Source organism: Carcharodon carcharias, chromosome 7 (assembly GCF_017639515.1).
Source record: "Carcharodon carcharias isolate sCarCar2 chromosome 7, sCarCar2.pri, whole genome shotgun sequence".
In the NCBI taxonomy this organism is placed as follows: domain Eukaryota; kingdom Metazoa; phylum Chordata; class Chondrichthyes; order Lamniformes; family Lamnidae; genus Carcharodon; species Carcharodon carcharias.
This window is the reverse complement of record NC_054473.1, coordinates 38,927,272-38,941,712: the sequence shown is the minus strand read 5'-3', so window position 1 is coordinate 38,941,712 and position 14,441 is coordinate 38,927,272. Positions and strand designations below refer to the sequence as shown.

The 14,441-nt window shown below is 38.1% G+C and overlaps 1 protein-coding gene across 5 annotated transcripts in view; it reads left to right on the top strand.

Annotated features, from left to right (window-relative positions):
* Positions 1-14,441, top strand: part of LOC121280155 (ERC protein 2) — an 859,042-nt gene that overhangs the window by 441,300 nt on the left and 403,301 nt on the right. For all 5 annotated transcript variants that reach the window (XM_041191852.1, XM_041191854.1, XM_041191850.1 and 2 more), the window contains 2 exons: positions 696-836; positions 7,730-7,923. In XM_041191852.1, the coding sequence (XP_041047786.1) occupies positions 696-836; positions 7,730-7,923 (335 nt within the window). The remainder of the gene's footprint in view (positions 1-695; positions 837-7,729; positions 7,924-14,441) is intronic.

The following is a 14,441-nucleotide window of genomic DNA, read 5'->3' as shown; positions in this document are numbered from 1 at the left end:
TTGTGGTAGCCCTTCACTGAGATTGGCTGTTTAATCTGCTTGATGGCACCATTGTTGCTGGATGCCAGAGATTCCCGATAACTGATGCCAGAATGAAATTAACATCGGGATTGGTGAAATCCATGCCATTAAGCTTGCTAAATCTTTGTGGGCAGTTTTCTTTGAGGTCAGCAGTGAGCACCGTCACTTTGTCACTGCAAAATCTGGGCATGGGGTAAAACCTTGTTTTTAAAGAAAATCTTTAAATCTAGCACTGCTGGATGAATTTCTGTTGTGTTGAAGCTACATTTTAGTGAGCTAAATATTGATAAATTTTAACAGCCTAGCGTAGTTTTATTGCAATCCACTTCAGCTGATTAGAGTTTCCCTAATACTTTGCAAGGTTCAACAATTTTACTCCACTCAGTTGGAAGCTACACTCAAAGGCAGTGAAATTCAGAGAATCAGGGCTGCAATGTTATAGCCTTCTCTCATTGTCACTCCCTTCAAATGCAGTTTTGCCACTGGGAATGCTAACCTATCCTATAGAGTTCTGTATAAAACAATTTATTACTACTGATTTAAAAGGAAAATGCTTTAAATATATATGCAGAATTGAATACTATTAAATAATACACTTGAGAAAATATTTTTGTAAAAATCAATCGTAATCAACGGGACATTACTTTCAATAATAATTATTTGTTTTCTCTCAGTCTAGTTTGATTGACTTGAAGGAACATGCATCCTCATTGGCTTCAACAGGTTTAAAGAAAGATTCCAAATTAAAATCTCTAGAAATAGCCATAGAGCAAAAAAAAGAAGAATGTAGTAAGTTGGAAGCACAATTAAAGAAGGTAAGTGTCAAATTGGGGGAAAAAACGTTCTCTTGGTTAATACTTGTACGGACTGGTGCTAATCCGAAATTTTTTCATGACTTAATCTTGGATCACTGAAGACTTCCTACTAGGATATAATCAAAAAAATTAAGACCTTGACATTGAATCAGTGTGGGTCACATTTCTTAAAGACCATGAATTTCCTCTCCCCCAAATTATATTGCATTAACCAAATATTTAGATTGCCTTTGCATTTAAGGAAATGACACTGTAACTCTCTGCATATTCACCTATACTTCTCCTTGACCCTGGTATAAATGGAATTTCTACTTTTCTATGTAAAGTACCTTTCTTTCACTCTGGATTTCTTGTAACTTTCTCACTGTTTTGCTCAGAGGAACTCTTCCTCAGGTTTCTCACGCTCCTTTTCCTGGTGGGAAGGAGGCTTTTTCCATGATTTTTCAACAAATAATTCAAGAGATTTGAGTTGTTTGCCCTTTCATGATTAATTATATAGGATTGTTGCTTTGTCTTTTGTTTTTGAACATATTTATTAAGAATGTCAAAAATTATTGGAAGTAGAAAAATAGTTTTGGTAAGTTAATGTGCAACAAATTTCCAGTTAGCTTGATAATTGTACTTTAGCAAGCAAAAACTCAAATTCTCATGTGACCTCCACATGATGCATACATAGTTATATTACGAGTCCTGAATTACTGATTATTCAAGAGATAGGATTTCTGAAATCCATCTGGAGATAGACCTGCTACCGTGCAAATTACCTTCTAGAAATATAAATTTATTGGATGCAATTACACATTTTTGTAACCTGGAACTAAAGCTAATGAATGTGGTTTTATTGCAAGGTTTCAACTATAATTTTGGAAATTATCCAATAAATTTTTAATAAAAGAAGGATTGCTATAGACATTGATGAATATTCAGAATAGCTTAAACGGAAAGAAACCCTTGAAATTCAGATGTGCGTGAGGTTTGAATAAAACTCAGATTAGATTTTTTCTAATGCAATTTGTTTTAAAATAATGTATTTGATGTTTTTACTGTGGATGCTACAAATATGTTAAATTATCCAAGATGCACCTCAAGCTTGCTTGTTGATGTAGCTCTTAGAATTTCAGGAGAGAGAGGTCACTCGCAACTGGTTAGACGAGTCATTTTCCAGAAAGCAATTGATAATAGGGTTCTTTACAGTCATGGTTTCATATTATATGTGTTTTTCTTCTCCAACCCCTGATCTAACCAGATTCCTCAGTGTGAGGATATTATTGTTCCTTTTGTGGAGCAGCACTTATGCACATAAAGAAGTGATTTTGTGAAGCTGAACTCTGTTTGGTCATTAGCTGATACCCAAATGCCTTAAATAGCTTTCATTCTGTTTTTTGCTATGTCATAGCGTATAGAAGTATCTTTTACACTACTAAAAATTGCCGCCTCTTGTCTAGTCTCTGCAGAACAGTGGACGGTCTCTTCAGGAGTTGTGTCACTCAGTATAGGGAGGATAGCGTCTTAGCATAGGAGAGAGCAATAAAACCTAACTTTTGTTTAGTTCTGATCTCCAAAATGTCTAACTGAATCCCAGCATGAAAATACCTTTTCCCCGTTGAAAGAATGAATTTCCCCTCTGTAACATGATTTTGTGGATTTACAAGAGGTAAATTGGATCTTTAACATGTTGGGGTGAGACTCTTGTTGAAAAATTGTAAAATGCAGTTTTTACCACTGTAATTAGCAAAAATTGCATTCCCAGAAATAGCACGTTCTGAAATTGCACATTCCTGCAATTTCTTTGGCAAGGCATTAGTTGCAGAGAGAACCATGCATTCTCTCATTGCTCATTAAAAGAGGAACTTTCAGACCATACAATTTTATTTAAAGTAAACATTGCAAAGATCCACAATACTTCGCAATTTCTTACTTTCTGGAATCCAAACTGATTGTTATCAAAACAGGCAAAGTACAAAGAGAGTTTGTAAAGCAACAACTGAAACATGTGAATTTTCACGTAAACACTTGGCAAATGCTCATTACCAAATGAAGACAAATAACAAATACAAGCAAACTATTTTCAATCTGCTCTGGAAGAACCTTTAGAAAGCTGAATACCATTCACCTAGAGCATATGAATCACTGTGCTGATTTTCAGTGAAGTGATACTTATCTTAGAAATGTAAAATAATGTGATGATAAGCATTCCATTGGCCCTGTGATTTTTGCTGGCTCCTTTTGTGATGTAACTTAGTTTATTTTGGCTGAAAGTCATGTAGACAGAATCCAAATGTCTGCTGTTTGATGTTTTATTATTGTTGGTTTTCAGCTCAGTTATGAGCATTTTTAAAGAAAATCCCTATTCAAATGGCCAATTGATTTTTATAATGTATCTATATTAATTTAAAAACGTTTGAACTTGTCCAATAAGAAAGTCTGCAATAAGAATATCAAAACACATGAATAAAATAAAATACAAAAATACATTAACACGGATGAGAAACTTCTTTAAATAATTTGGTGCTTACTTCCTTAGTGCTGGATACATTAGATTTCAGAAAATCCTTTTCACTTATCAAGTGGTTTTTGTAGCAATTTGTTATTACATGTAACCTTTTCTTGAAAAAAAAATCATGTGGAGCCAATAGGGTCTGCTTAATTTTTAAAAATACTTTTCATAGAGCTGTCATCACATAGCATTCATTTTTCTCCATTTCCAATCACTGCCCCCACCCCACCCCAAGAAAAAAGGTGGAGAATGTTAGAAAATGTCTGAGCAATTTATGTAATCATTAGTCAGACTGTCATTAAAATAGTTTTGCACCCTTTTGTTAAAAAAACTGAAATTTGAAGTTCTTCCTGCACAGCATTCCATAATTGTATAGCATTAATTCCAGAAGTTCTGCCGTACCCACATTTTCAGAAGAATCAGATTTTATTAATGCAACAAAGCTCGAATGTTCCCATTATCACTCTTAAAACTCTTAAATGAATTCGGAAACTAGAACATTTGTTTTTAAAAAAAAAAAAAGCAAATATTACAAACAAACAATTAGTATGAGCATTCAAACTTTGAAATTTTTGGAGGCTGAACCTGGTGTGTACTGCTTTTTATACTGTACACAATATGGTTACTTTTACATCATTTTGTTGACACAGTTAAAGCTATAAAATGTTTTAATAATTTACATTTTAACAACATTTATGTCATACCCAAACGCAGTTTATTGCTTAAAGTAATTACATTCAATTGTTTTTTAAGTTATGGAAGGAAAGTTACTTAGTATCCAAACCTTACCACCTATTCCCCCCCCACCGCCTCTGCCTATCTTTTGCAGTACATCCCTGGGGCTGCTATTATGTCACAGACCTTCCTTATGCCAATCCTCTAAGTGTACCATGGTAGTACCAATACTGCAATGACCTTTGTAAAAGTGCATCCTACAGTTGAGTTCACTTTATCTTGTAGAAAATTCTCTTTCAGTGTCATGCATACTGGCTGAATGTTTGTAAAATTAATAGAAAAGGCAACTCTGAATCAGAAAGCAATAGAATGGCAATACAACATAAATCACAGTCCCATGCATGTGCTTGACAGTGTTTGCATTGAACATGTATCCATTTCCTATTCCGCACAGTGGAGTGAATGGTGGTATAGCCAAATAGTTCACAGTTGCACTGGTGCATAGCTAGAAGCAGTGCTATGATAATGAGGACGAACTGTTTAATATACTCCTTTAGACTGAAAATAACAATGAAATGTATTTCATTAAAATCTCAAATGATGACTCATTTTGTGAACAAGTTATATCCTACATCCAGACAATGCTGGCACAAATACAGTTACCATGTAAATGTAACACAAATTTTATTAGAACAATAACATAAACTTGCTTTTAATTGTGTAGTCAATCAAACTGTCATATTTTACCATAAAATCTGCAGTCCTGTTTGTTACAATCCTGGCATTTTCTTCTCTGACCAAATGTGCCACTGAATTTTCACCAAATTAATTTGATTTCAGCAAGAAATCGTGATGTTGTTTATTAAAAATTGTATGTTTTTTTTTGTAATGTGCAATTTGTTTTGAAACACTTTACATGATATAATCCCATTGTTTTATGGAGTTGACCTGACAAAATGGGCCTTTCTATTAGAAGAGCTGCCCTTTTGACTTTTAGAGAGTTTTAAAATGTAAAATTTAAGTATCAGAATTGAATGAATGCAAACTTATTGTAGAAGTAAACGGACACTTTAAAGAAGTAGCATGTTGATGATGAATTCCAAAGTTAATCGGGTTGAGAACAATCAACATCTATTGTTGTCCTGCCAAGATTGCACTTCCTTTGAAATCTGTTAAATAAATTACCTTTGCATTAAAAATAATATACTTCAAATTTAATAACCTGATTTAATCAAGCTTATCTCCACAACCAACTTTGAAGCCTTCTGATTAATTATAACCTTTATAAACCAATAGTGCTTTTAGTGATTCATCACTTGAGCAGAACGCTTAAATGTATCATCAGTGGTTGGAAGCTTGCTTTATTTCATGGAATATTTAGCTCTGGGAGGAGAAAAGAGTAAAGTAACACTAAGCTAAAAATTCTTACTCTAGCTATTCTTTTTATGAGCCAAAACCAACATTTATGTTTCCTTAGTGCCTCTCACTTTCACTGTGGAATGTTTGGAAACTTAAATTTCTACTTTTAAGAGACATTTTCTGTGTAAATTCATTGGATTTGTTGAGCTAATGCTGTTTTCCTGAATCTTTCCTTCTTCCTGTCTGTGCTTCATTCCTTCCCAACTTTGCAATGTAGCAAGCTGAGCAGTTGTTCAATCAGATGTACATACCAGTAAGTGGTTCTAAAATGCCCTCTGTAACATTTGAAAGCATGAGGACCCATTGACCTAATATTGTGCTTATACCAAAGTGCAGCTCTGCAAACATTTCAAACGATTGCAATTTTCTGTCATACTGGAATAAGTAAGCTATGTAGACTTCAAGGTTTTGGTTGTAGATGCTTAAATGCTAACTATTTAGAATCTGGCATAGTGAAACCATGGTATTGTTTCTTGCAGTACTGCCTTTAAGTCTACAAAGCCTTGGCAGACTGACAGTTTATGCACAGACCAAATTTAGTTCTATTTTGGCATGCCCTAATATTTTCAACTTGTTAGGATGTGATAATTGGCAAATTGGTAACACTGGCAAATTTTATAGTAAAGGTTTACATTCAAAATTCTTGTTAATGAAATCCTTGATTGTCATGAAGAACCATAATGAGGAACACAGACACCTTTTGTTCTGTGCCTAGACTGTTGTAAGACATAGGAATTCATTGCAGAATTGGGAGCACTTAGAGGGTTAACTTTTTATAATCAAATTAAATTAGTTCAAGTTTGCATGTTTCAGTTTCTTTGTTTTTCAATTACTTAAACTCCTGTTTTTCTGCATTTGACTGATTTATTTTCACAAAATTATTCAGAACCTTAATATTTTAAGTAGCTAATTTTGTTCATCAGCTTTAACGATTTGTATTTACTTTTCTTGCTGTTTTTGTGAACTTCATGTGCAAATTTGTGAATGCTACACAAATATCACTTTTTAGGTTCTTGTAAATTCAAATTGTGATCTCTTATGTCTGGGCATGTGCTTTCTCATAAACATACAACAACTTTTGAGATTAGACAGTAATTGAAGAATTAGCTTAAGTCAATTAATTCTTAAACTGAATCCATGTACTGCTGGCATCTGAATGAACTAGTATATGTTAACTATGCTCTCTTGAGACTCAGATCATGGAATTAATACTGTTAACAGTAACTCGTTTCATTGTGTTCATTACCTTTTGGAAAGCTGGTCAATCTGCTTTTCTTCATCCTGCCATTCTAATATAAATAAAGGACAATAAATGAAGAACACTTCAATGCTGAACCCAGACATTAAGATGTTTTATTGCTGGCGTGTCTGTAGTGCCACAAAATCTACTTTGCATTTTCTTTTCTGGATTTATTTCAGTTGTATTTAAATTGGTAATGAATGATGAATTTGTTCTCGTCTCCTCTCTCTCAATCAGTTACTACATACCTAATAAATAAGAGGTAATAAACCACTGGTTTTAATGGCACATGTTTAGATAGCTCTGAATGATAATACACAACAGAATGTTGCTTAGTTTGGCCGTAAAATTTACAACAGAATCAAGTTTACTGAAAAAAATGCACATAATTAGTAACAGTGCTCCTAAATTATCCTCATGTTTAGGAATGTGTTAACAAAGCCCAGCAGTTTCTATCCAACACATAAAAATGTTTAAAGTAACTAACAATATTTGATTGGATCATGCACTTACCCTTTTGGTCATTTTAGCATCTAATACAATTTAATAATACAAAACATCACCACAAAGAAATTTAGCATCCTCAGAAGAATAATGCTATACTTTTCTCATCCTGTAAGTTGCAATTTGTTTTAGTTTGCTTTCTGTTTTCATCCTTGTTTGTCTTATGTGCTTGGTTTTATTTTCAAGATACCAATTAGGAATTATGAGGAACATAGGGTAGGCCAAATACTGCAGTGCTTTTTTTTGGTTTTGTTATTTTGTGTGTGCTTGCTTGAAGTCTAAAATACCAAAAAACCTTGGCTGCAAATGTTCCTGCACTGTCATTCATAGTAATCCAGTCTCCATCCAAAATAATGTATTTGAATTCTTTTCTTGGTAAAACTGTGCTCGACTTTAAAGCATGTGTGGTAGGCTTGTTATGAAATTCATAGAGTTTGTGTGTGTGCGTGTGTGTTTTCAATGAATTTTGAAGTGTTGTGCTATAGCATCATTTCAGAAATTAAAATGTATTTATTTTTATGGTGTCACTTTCATTTTTCTTTACTTTTCCATACAAAGGCTCATGATGCTGAAGAGGATGCTCATTTGAACCCAGAGCTGGGTGAGAAAATGAGACAACTTGAGAAGGATGTGGCATACTACAAAGAGGAGTCTGGTAAATCCCAGGCTGAAGTTGACAGACTCTTAGAGATCTTGAAGGAAGTAGAGACTGAGAAAAATGAGAGAGATAAGAAAATAGCAGAGCTTGAGAGGTAAGCATCAGCTTTTTAATTAACATGATAATGGAACTTAAGTAAACCTGATATCAGGGCAAGTAGTTTTACTGCAGTTGGAAGTTAATGTTCTATTGTTAAAATTATTAAGTGGAGGGAGTACAATGAAAATTAAAACTGAGCTGTTGCTATATCTAAAGCATGACTATTGTAATGCCATTCTCAATTTATACAAGAATTTGTGCAAGAAGATAAATAAAGCATAAGATCTTTCAAATGTCACTTAAATTTACTGTCTCTCTCTCTCTTTGAAACCTGTTTGTTTTCTTGCGTGATTATCAGTTCCCCTTGCATGCCCTGCTCCCTCGCTCGCTAATGAGATGGACTGGAGATCTGTTCGTCAACCTCTGTCAAGACTGTTCTTATGCTCACCATAAGCAACAGCCTGCTGTTTCTCCACTTGACCCAACAGTTGGTTTCTTGAATAATCATTTCTCTTCCCCCACCGTCCTGTTTTTCTGGGACACCAGTGGGCTGGGGTGTTGACAATATGTAGGAAATCACTACAATGAATCATGCCATGCCACTTGGCACAAAGTATATTTTATTTTTTATTTTATGTTATGTCGAATTATGTTTTCTGAAGCAGGTTGTCTTGAAGTAATATTGAATGATTTTCCAGGGAAACACTTGCAACCTTTTTGGTAACAACAACTTGCATGTATGTACTGCCTTTAACATAGGAAAGCAAACCAAGGGGCTTCACAGCAGCCTAAACAGACAAGTTGACACCAAGCCAAAAATGGAGCTAATAGGAGAGGTGATTAAAAGCTTTGTCATGGAAGTAGGCTTTAAAGAGCTTTATAAAATAAAGAGAGGCAGAGAAGTTTATGGAAGAAATTCAGGTGCCTGGCTGCAAGTGGCAAGAAACAACGTGGGGGAAAATGCATAATAGGCCAGATTTGGAGGAACGCAGAGGTTTCAGATTGTTGTAGAGTTGCAGGAGGTTACAGAGTTATGGATGGGGGCGAAGCTGTGAAGGGATTTAAACACAAAGATAATTTTAAAATCGAGGCATTGGTGGACAAGGACCCAATATAGGTCAGCAAGCATGGGCGTGGGAGGCTGGGGGTGATGGGCGAATGGGTTGGTGTGGAGCTGGATAGGGGAACCAAGTTTTCTATGATCTTTAGAGTGGAAGATGCGGGGTTGGCCAGGATAGCATTGAATTGGTCAAGTCTGGAGGTGAGAAACAATCTGGTTCGTTGGAGACAGTGGTACGGGAGTGGAATGGATTCAATAGCTGGGGAATAGGTTTTGTTACTGGGACTGCTGGACAATGATGACACCTAGGCCCTAAGCTCTGGAATTCCAACCTGCTGCCCCCCCCCCCCGCCCCCCCCAACCCCAACTTCCTAAACCATTCTGCATCGCCGCCTCCCTCTCCTTTGAGGTTCTCTTTAAAAGCCTAACTCCATGACTTAGCTTTTGGCCACCTATTCTCATGTTTCCTCTTTTGGTTTGATGCAAACTTGTTTCATTACATGCTGTGAAGTGCTTTGGCAAGTTTTACTGCATTAAATGTGCGTTATAAAGGCAAGTAATTCAGTTTTCTCAGTGTTTTATTGGCACATCCAGGGCTGCATGTCAGATGAGCAATATTATAACATAAAGGCAGGTTCAGGGGGGCACAGATGAGATGGACCTTGGTGTCATCAGTGTACATGTGGAAAATGAAGCTTTTTTTCAGGTGATGTGCTAAGGGGCAGCGTGAAGATCAGAAATAAGAGGGGGCCAAGGATAGATCATTGGTGTTCTCCAGAAGTAATTGTGCAGGGGTAGAAAGAGAAGCCACTGCAGGAGAATCTCTGAAATAGTATTTTAATAGTAATGATTTTACTTAGACTTTAGTGCAATGAACAAACATTTATATTGTTAAAATAAAAGCAAAATGCCGAGGATGCTGGAAACCTGAACTAAAAACATATTGCTGGGAAAGCTCAGCAGGTCAGGCAGCATCTGTGGAGAGAGAAATAGTTAATGTTTCGGGTCGAATATGACTCGTTTACTTTCTGTCTCTATGGATGCTGCCAGACCTGCTGAGTTTTTCCAGCGCTTTCTGTTTTTATTTAACTTTTTCAATGTATTTAATTAGTAAAATGTTTTACCTGTGAAAGATTAATATTTTGAGTTGAAGAAAAATGCTATATATGCAGTCCTCAGGAGGAATGTTGCCTCCATTTATAACTCCAAGTAGAACGCCAACATTTCCTCTTATGTATTTAGAACCTTACATACATATTATAATAGCTGCAGCTATTAACAAATATTACAAGCACACAATTCTGTTGAAATCTGTTGTAAATTCATAGTTTGCAGTTGATCAGTTCACTCACTGTGCCACTTGTAATCTCAGGACAAAGTTAATTAATACTACATAACATTATGTGCTTTCGTAAATTTTGGGATGTTTTTTGAGATGTGAACTACAGCAGCGTTAATTCTGGATTTTTTGCTAAATGAAGTATTTGGGACGGAGGCAATGGTGTACTGGTGTTGTCGCTGGATTAATAATCCAGAGACCCAGGGTAATGCTCTGGGGACCTGGGTTTGAATCCCGCCACGGCAAATGGTGGAATTTGAATCGAATAAAAATCTGGAATTAGAAGATTGTAGATTGTTGTAATGTCCTTCAGGGAAGGAAATCTGTGGATGACTGTTACACGCCCTTTCAAATGGCCTAGCAAGCCAGGAGTTGTAACAAACTGCGACAAAGTTACCCGGCATCGACAACGGCAGTTTCAGCCCTGCAAAGTCTTCTGGGGTTAGTGCCAAAATTGGGAGCAACAGCCTGACATGGTCATCCTCACAGAATCATACCTTACAGATAATATCCCAGACACACCATCACCTGGGTATGTCCTGTCTCACCAGCAGGATAGGCTCAGCTGAGGTGGCAGCACTGTGGTATGTAGTCAGGAGGGAGTCCTCAACATCGACTCCGGACATGGGCAAGGAAACCTCCTGCTGATTACCACCCTTCCTCGGCTGAGGGAAAAACATACTATACCTCGTCCTCAGCCTGCCGCAGATCAATAACAGTATCGGTAGGAGTGACCACAGCACAGCCATTGAGGATACCCTCCATCGTGTTGTGTGGCACTTCCAAATGGGATAAATTTCGAGAAGATCTAGCAACTCAACACTGGGCATCCATGAGCTGCTGTGGGCCATCAGCAGCAGCAGAATTGAACTTGAGCACAATCTGTAACCTCATGGCCCGGCATATCCCCAACTCTAGCCCCCCCCCCCCCCCAAACTCTACCATTACCATCAAGCTAGGGGATGAACCCTGGTTCAATGAAGAGTGCAGGAGGGCATGCCAGGAGCAGCACCAGGCATACCTTAAAATGAGGGTCACCCTAGTGAAGCTACAACACAGGATTACTTGCATGCCAAACAGCATAATAAGCCAGTGGTAGACAGTGCTAAGTGATCCCACAACCAAAGGGTCAGTTCTAAGCTCTGCAGTCCTGCCACATCCAGTCATGAATGGTGGTGCACAATTAAACAACTCACTGAAAAAGGAGGCTCCACAAATATCCCCATCCTCAATGATGGAGGAGCCCAGCACATCAGCGCAAAAAATAAGACTGAAGCAGGTCCTGCAATCTTCAGCCAGAAGTGCCGAGTGGATGATCCATCTCGGCCTCCTCTGGAGGTCCCCAGCATCATAGATGCCAATTCGATTCACTCCATATGATATCAAAAAACAGCTGAAGGCACTGGATACTGCAAAGGCTATGGGCCTTGGCCAATATTCTGGCAATAGTACTGAAGACTTATGCTCCAGAACTTGCTGCGCCCATAGCCAAGCTGTTCCAGTACAGCTACAACATTGGCATCTACCTGGTTATGTGGAAAATTGCCCAGGTATGTCCTGTACACAAAAAGCAGGACAAATCCAAGCTGGCCAATTACCACCCCATCAGTCTATTCTCGATCATCAGTAAAGTAATGGAAAGGGTCATCAATAGTGCTATCAAGCGGCACTTGCTTAGCAATAACCTGCTCGTTAATGCTCAGTTTGGGTTCCGCCAAGGCCACTGAGCTCCTGACCTCATTACAGCCTTGGTTCAGATATGGGCAAGAGAGCTGAACTCCTGCGGTGAGGTGAGAGTGACTGCCCTTGACATCAAGGCCACATTTGACAGAGTGTGGCATCAAGGAGACCCAGCAAAACTGGAGTCAGTGGGAATCGGGGAAAACTCTGCAGTGGCTGGAGTCATACCTAGCACAAAGGAAGATGGTTGTGGTTGTTGGGGTCAGTCATCTCAGTTCCACGACATCACCGCAGGATTTCCTCAGGGTAGTGTACTCGGCCTAACCATCTTCAGCTGCTTCATCAATGACCTTCCTCCCATCATAAGGTCAGAAGTGGGGATGTTTGCTGATGATTGCACAATGTTCAGCACCATTTGTGCCTCCTCAGGCACTGAAGCAGGCCATGTCCAAATGCAGCAAGACCTGGACAACATCCAAGCTTGGGCTGACAAGTGGCAAGTAATATTTTTACCACACAATTGTCAGGCAATGACCATGTCCAACAAGAGGTAATCTAACCATCGCCTCTTGATGTTCAATGGCATTACCATCACTGAATCCCCCAATATCAACATTCTGGGGGTTACCATTGACCAGAAACTGAACTGGACTTGCCATATAAGTACTGTGGCTACAAGAGCAAGTCAGAGGCTAGGAATTGTGTGACGAGTAACCCACCTCCTGACTCCCCAAAGCCTGTCCATCATCTACAAGGTACAAGTCAGGAGTGTGATGCAATACTCCCCACTTGCCTGGATGAATGCAGCTCCCACAACGCTCAAGAAGCTTGACACCATCCAGGATAAAGCAGCCCGCTTAATTGACACCACATCCACAAACATTCACTCCCTCCACCACTGACACACAGTAGCAGCAGCGTGTACCATCTACAAGATGTACTGCAGGAATTTACCAAGGTTCCTTCAACAGCACCTTCCAAACTAAATAGTGGCAGGGAAGATTCAGTTGCATGGAAATATAAAAAATTAAAGTTTAAGGAGAGGGTAAGAGTGCAGTTGAGTGGCGAGGCTGATTGTTACCAAAAAGTGAAAGGAAGGGACAGAGTTTATGAACGCCATATTGCACCAAAGAAACATATAAGAGTAGGGAAAATTGACAATAGGGCAAACTTAAAGGCTTTGTATCTGAATGCACATAGCATTCAGAATAAAACTAATGAATTAACAGCGCAAATAGAGATAAATAGGTTTGATTTGGTGGCGATTACTGAGACGTGGTTACAGGGAGAACAGGTTTGGGAGTTGAATATCCAAGGGTACTCAGTGTTTTGGAAGGATGGGCAGGAAGGAAAATGAGGTGGTGTAGCTTTGTTAGTAAAGGAAGAGATCAGTGGTATAGCGAGGAATGATATAGGCACTATAGGTGTAGAGTCTGTCCGGGTAGAAATAAAAAATAGCAAGGGAAAGAAGGCCCTGGTGGGAGTAATCTATATGTTCCCAAACCGTAGTTCAGCTATAGGGCACAGGAAATACTGGGAACATGTAAGAAAGGCATGGCAATAATCATGGGTGATTTTAATATGCATATAGACTGGACTAATAAAATTAGCAAGGGTAGTCTCGAGGGACAGTTCATAGACTGTATTAGAGATTGTTTCTTGGAGCAATATATTGTGGAACTGCCCAGGGAGGAAGCTATTCTGGATTTGGTTTAGTGTAATGAGATGGGATTAGTTAATGATCTCACAGTAAAGGATCCTCTAGGGAAGAGTGATCATTGCATGCTAGAATTTCAAGTTCAGTTTAAGAGCGAGAAACTTGAATCCCACACTAGTTCTGGAGTTAAACAAAGGTAACTACATTGGCATGAGGGCAGATTTGGCGCTAGTGGACTGGGCAGGAAGACTATAAGGTAGGACAGTTGATGAACAGTGGCAGATATTTAAGGAGATATTCAATTCCTCCCAAATAAAATATATTCCAAAGAGGAAGAAAGATGGTAAAAGGGAGATAAAGCATCCATGGCAAAGCAAGGAAGTTAAAGATAACATAGAGGCAAAAACTAAGGCATACCAAATTGCAAAGGTCAGTGGCAGGCTCGAAGATTGGGAAACTTTTAAAGATCAACAACGGGTTACTAAAAAAATAATAAAAAGAGCAAAGGTAAATTATGAAAGAAAACTAGTGCAAAATGTATAAACTGATAGCAAAAGCTTCTACAAGTATATAAAAGGAAAGAAACTAGCTAAAGTGAATGTTGGCCCCTTGGAGGATGGGACTGTGGAGTTAACAGTGGGGAACGCTGAAACGGCAGAGACACTTAATCAATATTTTGCCTCAGTTTTCACGGAGGAGGACACTAGTACCACCCCAAAAGTAACAGGTAGTGCAGAAGGTATAGAGAAGGAGGAACTTAAAACAATCACCATCACTACAGAAAAAGTACTGAACAAACTATTGGGATTAAAGGGTGACAAGTCCCCAGGACCTGAT